Here is an 11,710-nt window from a genome sequence, read left to right as displayed (position 1 = left end):
TTAAAGAAATATAACAAAAGGAAAGCTGAACTAAAATGATCCCGCAAACAAAAACTGTTATATCTCCTTTGGGCTTTTGGAGCCTGACTTTTAAAAATAATTGGAAAAAAAGCACTATGCTGCTAAAAAATGAAAAATAGATATTTGCAAAATTCTGCCTAAATATGTATTTTACCAGGTTAATGTGTGTGGCGGGGCGTGGTCTGCAGCGCCGCTGCAGGGGAGGCGGATGCACCAGAGCGGCACCCGCAATCACGCCTCGCCGCCTTTACGTCTGTGCTCTCTATGCTGTTGTTGGTGTGTGTCGGGCTGTGAGCTGCAAAGCTACAGCCGGCTGTGTGCGTACAGCAACCGTGTGTGAAAAGTGGTCAATAATGAGAAGCTGTAAAGCGTGTTCATGGAAACATCGTCGGGTCTGCCGTGATATGTTTACAACGGGACTTCTGCTCCTGAACCTCTGCGCACAGCGTCTGCAGGTCGGGGCTGTACGAAGTCACTTTCATCTTTACAGGACTGTAAGCTGTCGTCTGTGAGGCGTGAGCGGTGTTTGTTTTTAACATAGTTCACGGTGGAGAACAGCTGCTGACATAATGTGGATCCGAAGATCCATAACTGGCCTACCTGGGGTTGAAAGTCTCGATAAATGCACAGCGTTTCAGCGGGTACACCGGCTTCCGCAAGTGTGACGCTCATTATGAGCGATGAAAAATAATAGAATATAATTTTATTTTTATATTTCAATATCACAATAATCTTCCAATTTAGAACTACAAGTTAAAAAAGAACTAACATAAATAAAATACACTTCAGCTAAATACTTCTCATTTATTTTCCAAAACCACGCGGAGCCGCAGTATAAGGACTAAAGAGCCGCATGCGGCTCCGGAGCCCCAGGTTGCCGACCCCTGTCCTAAACCAAGACAAGACCAAGTCGAGACAAAAAGGTCTTTAAACTGCAGCCAGATGCTGCTTCGTTTACGGGTGTCAGGCATATTTATGTGTTTTTGCGATGCACAGCCCTCCTCACCGCTGTCTACTGTCTCACTCACTTACTGAGAGGACAGACGCACGCTCCACTTGACTGTAGCGTCTCTCACCTTCTCTGTTTTTCACATAATGACATTATCCTTGTATGTGATTGGCCACAATATGGAGGGATTGGAGCATAGCTGAGCCACTGTGTGAGAGCTGAGCAGTGAAAGGAAATTAAGTGAGGGTAGAAATGACCGAAAGATTAATAGGCTCTGCTTTGAGTTTTGTTCAAAAAACAGTGACTTCATGTAGGAAAAAAATAAATATCACATAAGCAGGACACCTTAAACTAGTTTTTTAATTAAGCAGCAAGGCAGAACAAAGTCTGGCTGTATCAAGACACGAGGACTAAACCCCAATTCAACCAGACCCAGAACTGATCCAAAACTAAACAGGACTACAACAGTTCAAAATCAGGACTGCTTAGGACTTAACCAAGACAGAACCAGAATCAGAACTAGATGATAGTAGCACTAAAAATCATCATAGACCTGCACTACACTTATTTTTTTAATTCTACCAAAGTACACTATTTAGATTCAGAAAGGTTTATATAATTATTCAGCCTCATTGTGCAAACAAGCCTGCAGAACTTAATATATATAGAATGTAACAAAGTATGTAAAGTAACAAGTGGTATCTAAAAAGTTACACTCGGTACTGGATACATGTTCTGATGAGTTCTGGCAAACAACCATGTGACTAACGTGTGTGTCTCACCTGCTCTTGTTCCTCTCTGCTCCTCTCTCTCTCTCTCTCTCTCTGTTCCTCTCTCTCTCTCTCCCTCCCTCTCTCTCCCTCTCTCTCTCTCTGTGCTGACAATCAAGCCAAACACCAACATCATCAAATATACAGTTGAAACCAGATATTTACTCTTCAGATAAAAACACTTTTTTAATTGTAACATCAAATCAGACTAAATGTTTTTTTTTTAGATTGATAAATATAAAAACATATTTGTTAACTTTAAGAGTAAAGAGAGAAACTGTCTGTGTTTCTTAATCGTAAATGGCACCAAATTGTATTCAAACTGAGCCACATTTATGGAGCTCCACAGTTCTGTTCCTGGTGTTTTGGTTGACATCTCTTGATGTTCCCATGTCACAGAAACAGCCTCTGTGTTTTGGGGGTGTCTTATATGCATCCACAGGTGTGCCACCAATTTACTCACATGGACTCTACTAACCAATCAGAAGCTTCTTCAGCTCAGAATGGAATCGTCTGGAGTAGGGCTGTGCGATATGACCAAAATCTCCAAAAGTTGATTCTGTTCATCTGGACGTAGCGTTTTGTGGGAGAAACGTTTCGTCATCATCCAGGTGACGTCTTCAGTCTCAGCTGACTGCAGGTGTTAAGTCTAATTGTTGACTGTTGCCATTGTGTTTCTTAAATTTGTACAGTCTTAGTTCAAGCAGTAGGATCAAAGCCATTCCTTTGATCCTGACCACCTCTCCAACCACTCTGTGCTGGGGGAGGTTTTATTGTAGATACATCCTATCTGAAAGATCTGTTTCTTTTGATGTAAGCTTCCTGGGTTTACGACCCTTTGGTCAGCAGGAGGTCTGACACACACACACACACACACATTCTCACATAACACACACACACACTCACATTCTCACATAACACACACACACACACTCTCACAGACACTCACACACACGCACACGCACGCACACACCTACACACACACAGACACACACACACACCTACACACACACACACCTACACACACACACACCTACACACACACAGACACTCACACACACGCACACGCACACACACACACACACCTACACACACACAGACACGCACACACACACACACACCTACACACACACAGACACTCACACACACGCACACACACACAGACACTCACACTCACGCACACACACCTACACACACAGACACTCACGCACACACATGCACACACACACACACACTTTCATGAGGACAAAGACGTGTCCATATTTGACCCAAGTGCAGGAGGAAGCTCAGGTTTATTCCTCTGCACTGGTCCCATCATGGACAGCTTTCTTTCTGCAGTTGCAGGCCAAGGGTCATATACAGCAAACAAGGTGTTACAGGTGATTGTTTTCTTTTGGAAACCTGCAATGTTGGGGACAACTCGCGTGTCCTGACTGCAGGACAGACGGTTTGCCATCGTGCACGAGCATGTTCCATGTACAGCTGGACCTGCATCACATGCTGCCCATGTTTTTATCTCATAGCTCCCTGGTTTACTTGGATGTTCTGTTGGACAGAGTCCTCTGAAGGGGACTTGGTGCTCATACAGTCACATCAGTACCAGGATCTTACATCACAGCAGGAGAAACACCCACTTGTTCCATACACCTCATGGGAGCACGTTTGTGTCATGAACGATGATCATCTTCATCTATTGTGTCTTTATCAAGAAATTATATCCTTTTTGTGCTTCTCTGTTTAATCTTGTGTCACCTTTAAAACTTCCCTACCAGACTCAGGATGTCATAAACTGGCCGTAGCGACTCTACTGGATGCGCGGCAGTAAGAATCAACACACCCACATATGCCTACAGCTGCATTCGGTCCATTTTTCTTCCTCTCGTTGTCCCTCCTTGTTTGTCACTGAGTTGGCTGTAGAGCAGGTCATCTGCTAATTGGATGGTTGTTGGTTCAATCTCTGTGTGCTCTAGTCTGGAGTTCTTACCAAGGTGTCCTTGGGCAAGTTACTGAACCCCAACTTGGTCTCTGATGCATCCATTGGCATGTGAACGTTAAAAAGCAGAATACAAGCAGAATATACTGTGTGTAATGCTTTCAGTGCTCGAGTAGAAAAGCCACTGAAGGAGTATGAGACCTGGCATATGTGCTTGGTGGTAGGTTGTCTTTCTCTGAGGCACATGAGAGAGTCAGGCATCGTCTGTCACTGGGGAGGATAGAAGACCAGATCAGTGTTTCCTCACATTACTGCAAATATTCCTCTGTCTCAGCTGACTCCTCTTTCCTGCTTGATTCTTTTCTTCATCATCATTGAAATGGAAGATGTGCAGTCCTCTGACACATCTTCTATTTCAGTTTCACATTCTGAAAATTCAAGAAACTTCAAGAAGCCCAGTCACTTTCTTTCCAAGCTCCTCAGACTACCATGTCCTGGATGTCTGAGAACCTACTTGAACATAGTTCAGATTCTTCATCACTTTCCTTCACTTCATAGCCTTCTTCCACTTCTGCGGGTGGGTGATGTGCTTTTTCAGAGAAAGGGGCATGTGATCTAAATATTGACAATATTTTCTTTATCTTCTAACCCTGGATCTTCCTGAACATTGATTCTTCCTCCTCATTATACTAGAGGACAATATGTGCTTTGTCCTACTGGTCATTGCTTTGCACAACATGGTAAAAAAATTAGCTCACAAGCCTCCAGTGCAGTGGAGGCTTGTGAGCTACTTTCTGTGTACGTATTATTGTAGGGTCGACCTTACAATATGAAGCACCTTGATGCGGCTGTTGTTGTGATTTGGTGCTGTATCAATAAGATTGAATTGAATGTAGAGCACCTGCCTCCTCATTGTGCTGCCTGTTTTGTGGTTGTTGTTATGACCTTTGCTTGACCCCTCCACACACAGATGTTTGAAAGCAGTATGGTGTGACAATATGGCCATTTGCAACATTTGTACTTTGGGGTCGTTTTTGACGCCCGAGGACAACGGGTGTTAGAAAGTCAAAAAAAAAACCCATAAATAAATCAAATTACTTAAAACTTACTCCAGTACTGCATAGCATAGTACTGAACAACTCCTTCCTTTGGGGTCAAGAATGACCCCAGGACAACACAAGGGACATCCTTCCCTGGCTGCTAGCCCTGAGCCTAAACCTAACAATTACCTGACTGTAACCCTGACACTGAAATTTTGAGTTTTAAAGAATGTCTTCAAACTTGTGGGGACGGGCCACTTTGTGCCCATAACAGCTGTTTGTTTGTTCTGCCACCTGGTGGTGTGACTGTGCCACTGTCTGATCATCTCCTTCCTATGAGGCTCATCAACAGCCACAGGTAACACGGTGCAGGTGAGGACAAGTGTCAGCAGTCTGTTACAGATCACATGACCTGTGAGGTCATATTGGTTTGTGGTTCACTGTGAGTGTCAGTGTTTAAATCTGGTTTACTGACACTCACAGTGAACCACAAACCAATATGATCCGTTGGATCAGTGATGTAATCGGATTACTGTTCTAATAAGAAGTGTAATCGGATTACATCACTGATCCGCTGGAACTGTGTGTTCTAATAAGAAGTGTAATCGGATCACATCACTGATCCGCTGGAACTGTGTGTTCTAATAAGAAGTGTAATCGGATTACATCACTGATCCGCTGGATCTGTGTGTTCTAATAAGAAGTGTAATCGGATTACATCACTGATCCGTTGGATCTGTGTGTTCTAATAAGAAGTGTAATCGGATTACATCACTGATCCGCTGGATCTGTGTGTTCTAATAAGAAGTGTAATCGGATTACATCACTGATCCGCTGGAACTGTCTGTTCTAATAAGAAGTGTAATCGGATTACATCACTGATCCGCTGGAAGTGTAATCGGATTACATCACTGATCCGCTGGAACTGTCTGTTCTAATAAGAAGTGTAATCGGATTACATCACTGATCCGCTGGATCTGTGTGTTCTAATAAGAAGTGTAATCGGATTACATCACTGAACCGCTGGATCTGTCTGTTCTAACGGGAAGTGTAATCAGATTACATCACTGAACCGCTGGATCTGTCTGTTCTAACAGGAAGAGTAATCAGATTACATCAGACTGTTCAGCTGCTGTCCGTTTTAAGTTTTTATACTCGTGCTCATTTTGGCACATCACCAGAACGACAGCAGGTGTACTTCAACGTATTTTAATTTTTTGAAATCCTGTTTTCGTGGGTTTTATGAGCTGGAAGCCCAAATTGTGTTAAACAACTAAGAACTTGAAACTGTTGAAGTTGTGGGCCCTGAATCTATAATCTATGAAAGTTTAAAGTTTTGAATGCACAGTGTTGGGAAGGTTACTTTTAAAATGTATTCCACTACAGATTACATGCCCCAAAATGTATTTTGTAACGTATTCCGTTACGTTACTCAATGAGAGTAACGTATTCTGAATACTTTGGATTACTTATTATATTATCATGCTTTTTACAACTACATGAATGTCCTATTGCTGTGATTTATTACTGTTACTGAAGGTTCCTCTCCACACCAACACAACTAGATGTTTAAATCTTAATATAAATGAGTAACAGTAGGTGGACATTAGGTAAGGCTGCACTTTCTGCAGTGATCTCGTATATAAAACAGGTCCGCGGCTCCGAACCGTAGTAAAGGGACCTCTGGCTAATACGTCGGGTTCGTAGCTGAAAACTAGCTTTACTTTGTTGTCTGGGTCAACTTATATATATATATATATATATATATATATATATATATATTTAGATGCTTCCAGCTCCCGTTTCTGCTCGGTGACAGCTCCTACTTTTCCTTTTTCTCCCTCCTCGCTCACAGACACATCACAGGTACAGCAGTCCATTCTCCCTGCAGCACGGACTACACTGCCCATCAGGCTACATGCTTTAGGGCGATGCCTGTAACACTCTGCCTGTTGCCTTCATATTACATCATTTTTGTGAATAACTTTTTAAACATTTCTTCACGTCATTATGCCGCAAGCAGAGGTGATATGGGCCACAAGATTGAGACACAGACACGAAGGCCTCTTAATGCGTGTTTTGTTTGGGTTTCCACCGGCGTGGACACTAAAAATAGAGACTTCATAGCCTTATGAAACAGGAAAAGACCGCCGTGTAATCCAGTTACTCATATTTTGTATTTTAAATACGTAACGGTGGCACATGTATTCCATTACTCCCCAACACTGTGAATGGAATTATGGAAATAAATGTACTTTTTCATGATATTCAAATTTTTTGTAAAGGTCTGTAAATTCTGCAGTAAAATCCTCTGCAGGTCAGTGCAGGATTACTCACATGACAGTAACTGAGCACAGAGTCTCAGAGACGACAGACACCATCAACATAAATGTCTTTAAACAGCTGTAAAACATTAAATGCTCCTCAGACACACACACAGGTGTGGTGACCTGAGGGATCGACCCTTCAGGTTGGAGCAGCTGATGGTAAATGTCGCCCTCAGCTGGTCAGACTAAAGCATTACACGGAAAAATCAGCAGAGGTTTAAATTCATTCTTGACGAATCTGTCTGCAGGAGTTTGGAGGCGGGGTCAGAGACTGAAGATTGACAGCAGACTCAGCCAATCAGAGGAGGAGAGTCCTGTGTGACCAGTCTGAGCTTGCTCTGAAGCCCCGCCCTGAGAATGACCTCACAGATCAGCGTTGGGGTTTTCCAGACAAATAAAATAAAAATTAAATATGATGGTTCAGTGTGGTGGTCTGAAGCTTCACTCAGAGTGAATCAATTTGAAATGATTGTTTCAGTTTTGTAAAAAAGGAAAAGAAAAGCTTTGTCAGCATGATGTCATCATTTTAACTCGAGCAGATTATTTTAGTGCGACAGAAAAACAAGCTGAACGAAGGCCCACAGATTCAAATCCTCCATAAGAAGAAACGGTCTGAATGTTTCCCATCATGCTGTGCGTCAGAGCCACAGCTACACCCACAGGGTGGAGACAATAAGAACACCTGGAAACATCCGAACATGCGTTTTATAAAAGCTTCAGGTGTTCCTGTCATTTTGTCCCCACCTCCATCACATCAATCAATCAATACCTGATCCAATAATCAAAGAGCTTCATGTCCTGCAGCACAGCAGGAAATACCACAGTACTTTAAACTACTGCAGTACTCGAGTACTCAAGTACCTCCAGCACCAACAGTCTCTAGCGTGGACTGATCCCATTTGCACCGTTTTAATCAGATTTTAATGTTTGACTGTAAACATGAAGGTTTCTCAAAGCTCCGCCCACTGCTCATTAATGTTCATATAATCATGTGAGGAAGTTCAAACCGATGGATCGGTGATCAGGTCATTGATGAGACACGGAAACAGAAGTTGACTTTAATCTTTTATTGTGGTGAAAATGTCGCTGTTTACAGTTTACAGACGGCGACCGCGGCGACCGCCCTTCCTCCTGGTCGAGTCTGATGGGATCGGCGTGACGTCCTCTGAAACACACGAGGAAGAAACGATCACATGATCAGACGCTCGTCAACACTGTCACACGAATGTAGAGCCGAGTTAAAGGACACGTCACTGTTCAGGCTGTCAATAAAGCTCCGATTCAAACTGTGTCAATCAGATAGATGTACGAATAAAGTTAATTCAAATCCGCCGAGTCGTTTAAAGCTTCTAACCCTCACTGAGAAAACAAACCTGCTGACCTGAGAGCAGCGCAGGTGTTCACCGACAGGTCGATAAAGGTTTTTGAAAATGACACAACAACAGACTAACACACACACGACCTTAAACCCGACCGCACTCAGGTGACTATCACAGGAAGTGACACGTGAACTGTGCTGCCTCGTCTACCTGCTCACTGAGCGCGTTTTTTAGTCAAAAACTTTAATATGAATAAAAACACAAACTTACCGATGCGCCCGATCTTCATGCCGGATCGAGCCAGAGCTCTGAGAGCAGACTGGGCTCCAGGACCAGGAGTCTTTGTCCTGAAAGGAAAACAGCAGGTCATCACCTGGACAGGTAACACACACACACCTGGGTTTGAAAGGCCTGGCTGAACCCGGACCTGCAGCGATGCAGTCAGAGGCTGCTGGTCTATCTCCAGTAAAACCAGTCAGACTTACTAAGGTAACAATAAATACTCGACTTTTATCTATTCTTAGAGCTTTGAACAGACCCTGCTGAGGACTTCACCCGAGCTGCACTGTTTCAGTAAAATCAACAGTTTTTTGAATGGAGTTTGGTTCAGATTTGGACCAAATGAAGAGGCTTCCTGCACAGAAATGGCAGATTTAATAAAAAAAACACTCACACTCTGCTTCACTGACTCCGCCCCTGTCGCTTTATTAGGTACAGCAGAGTACCGTGGATTTAAACCCTGATCACCTGACTGGGTTAAACCTGGTAACTTGAAATTTTATTGATCTGTTCACAAGTCAGTGCTTGAGGTGTACCTAATAAAGTGTCAGCCCACTGCCTACAGAATCAGGTGAGTGCAGGTTACCTGTTGCCCCCAGTGGCCCTCAACTTGATGTGCAGCGCCGTGATGCCGAGCTCTTTGCAGCGCTGAGCGACGTCCTGAGCCGCCAACATGGCAGCGTACGGAGAAGACTCGTCTCTGTCCGCCTTCACCTTCATCCCACCGGTCACACGGCAGATCGTTTCCCTGCAAACACACACAGACACCATTAGCACCAATTAGAGAGCAGCTTTTATTTTGGAGAGCAGACGGTCGGAGGGGACATACTTTCCGGAGAGGTCAGTGACGTGGACGAAGGTGTCGTTGAAGGAGGCGAAGATGTGGCAGACGCCGAAGACGTTCTCGCCCTCGGCCACCTGAGGACCCAGGCTGATCACCTGCTCCTCCTTCTTCTCCTTCCCTTTACGAGGAGCCATCTTCTGCTGAGGAGGAGGAAGAGGAGTCAGACACATGTGAGCATGAGGAGGTCACAGCGAGCACGCCCACGGAGAACCACCAATCACAGCCAGCTATTCTTTATACAGACATCGAGACCAGACCGCCGCAGCAGCCGAACACGGTGAGACCTTCCCTTCCAGCAGCGTTTCCCCATGCCTCCATTACACCCCAAACCCACTTCCTGTTCAGGTCTGACCTCTTTATATGAGTTTTACCTTAACATCCTGAAAACTCTCAGGTCAACATTAAAGTCGGGACACCTCCAAAGTAAAACCCACCGCACACAGAAATGGCTAATCACAGACGGCATCCTCCAACTCTGAAAACTCACCTAATATGACAGACAATCAAACACCAGCCAATTATCTCGACTGATCAATAAATAATCAATCACACCAGCTCTGAACCTGAACTCTACAGTAACCTCAGTCTGAGAGCTTCTGATCATACTGTTGATCCCTGATCAGACCCACCTCAGTGGGAGGGTCAGCTCAGACTCAGAAGCTATCTAACAACCAACCCTGACCCGGTCCAGTCTAAACTTTAACTCTGAACTTTGACCCTGGACAGCCCGGCTCCGTTTGTTTTCAACTGGAGCGCGCCCTCTGTCCGATAACGGACCCACCGCGCGGTCACGTGGTGTCACTGACCTGGTCCATCCCGGTCCAGGTTGAGGTGGTTCTGACTCTGCCTGCAGACTCGGACGCGCGAGTTTGCTGCGACCACTGACATTTTAAATAAAGTTCGAAACGTCAGTAGCAGCGCCGAGGCTAACATAAGCTAATGTTAGCCTGTTAGCTTGTGTTAACTCCGAGCAGCCGGCAGGACCTCACGGAGCGTTTTTCTACCTGCTGTTTCACCTAAAACTTCACGCGCTTCTTTAGCACACCTTTGCGACACACACCTGGCTCTAACGTTGTATTTGTTTCCCTTTGAGGAGGCTTCGCGTGGAGCTAAGATGGCGGCTGGACACAAACTCCCACAGAGCACAAAACATGAAAAATCCTCCATTAACCTTCAGCCAGAGAAACGATACAGACGCCAACAGACGCGGGAAGAGACGCAGGGTCAGCACCGACCAGGCAGAGCGGCGGATGGTCACCTGCAGCAGAGATTACAGAGGATATAAACCGGGAGCGGACTCACCTGTGTGTGTCTCTTTACTGAGCAGAAACAAGAAAGGAAAGAGGTTCCGCTTCCGGTGCGATAAGATGACGATTTCCGGCGGGAAACCGAGGCCTAGCTGCTGCCGCCACGTGGACGTTTTATTTTATTTTACTTCATTTTAGTTTTATTGTTATATTATATTATATTATATTATATTATTATTTATGTTTAATTTAGTTTCAGTATCTAGTCACCTTGAGTTTCACAGCTGACTGAACTGTTTTTTGGTGTTAATATGGATTGTTTTCAATATCTAAATGTTGACTTAATTTAATAAATTATAATTATGCACATCAGATACTGCAGGGTGATGAATGGGGCTGAGGGATTCTGGGGTCTGCTGGGCATGGCTGGTGGTGTCTGAGGTCTGCTTGGTGGTGTCAGGGGTCTCTCAGTTGTTTGGCTGGGATGATGTGTTTTTTTTAAGGCCTTTCTCCGTGCCGGGCAGAAAATGGAGAAAAACTCAGACGTTGGTAACTTTTGTCCTGCCACCAGTCTGATCCACTGTCCTCCCATCTTTGTACCAGTGGTGCTTCAGGCTTCAGCTCAGGGCCTCGTCTGCAGGCTGAGGAGCATGAGTGGTGTGTGGACACTTTTTCTCCTCATCAACTTGATAAAGTCCAGCTTGTACATGTGGCTCCTGTGCCCATGTGGGGTCTGGCATCATCCTTAGGTAATGACTGAACAAACAGCTGACCCCATCAATGCAGCCATTCTCTGAGACCTGAACAGTAACATCCTCACTGTTGGAGCCACTCACATCGCAGTCGCTTCCCTTTGAACGTAATCATAGTTTGACTGAAAATGCCTTCTGCAGTGAAGGCTGTCAGGCAGGAGGTAGTTTCAAAATCAAATCAAATCAATTTATTTATATAGCACTTTTTTCACAGGATAAAAACCACAAA

At 44.5% G+C, this 11,710-nt stretch overlaps 1 protein-coding gene across 2 annotated transcripts; it reads right to left on the bottom strand.

Moving 5' to 3' along the window:
• Window positions 1–8,092: 8,092 nt before the first annotated feature.
• Window positions 8,093–10,874, bottom strand: rps14 (ribosomal protein S14). 2 transcript variants are annotated; one of them, XM_084941241.1, is made up of 5 exons: window positions 10,785–10,874; window positions 9,468–9,619; window positions 9,225–9,386; window positions 8,630–8,706; window positions 8,093–8,205 (listed from the first exon to the last, which is right to left on the bottom strand). In XM_084941241.1, the coding sequence occupies exons 2-5, from the start codon at window positions 9,614–9,616 to the stop codon at window positions 8,138–8,140; spliced, it is 456 nt and encodes a 151-aa protein (XP_084797367.1). In that variant the 5' UTR covers window positions 9,617–9,619; window positions 10,785–10,874; the 3' UTR covers window positions 8,093–8,137. The 2 variants fall into 2 exon arrangements, with proteins under 2 accessions (XP_084797367.1, XP_084797366.1); XM_084941240.1 differs by having other exon boundaries at window positions 9,468–9,622; window positions 10,785–10,868.
• Window positions 10,875–11,710: the final 836 nt, after the last annotated feature.

The sequence above is a fragment of the Perissodus microlepis genome, chromosome 10, assembly GCF_051167445.1.
Source record: "Perissodus microlepis isolate ML-2025 ecotype Zambia chromosome 10, ASM5116744v1, whole genome shotgun sequence".
NCBI classification, from domain to species: Eukaryota; Metazoa; Chordata; class Actinopteri; order Cichliformes; family Cichlidae; genus Perissodus; species Perissodus microlepis.
The sequence above is the reverse complement of the archived record's forward strand: the minus strand, read 5'-3'. Positions and strand labels throughout refer to the sequence as shown.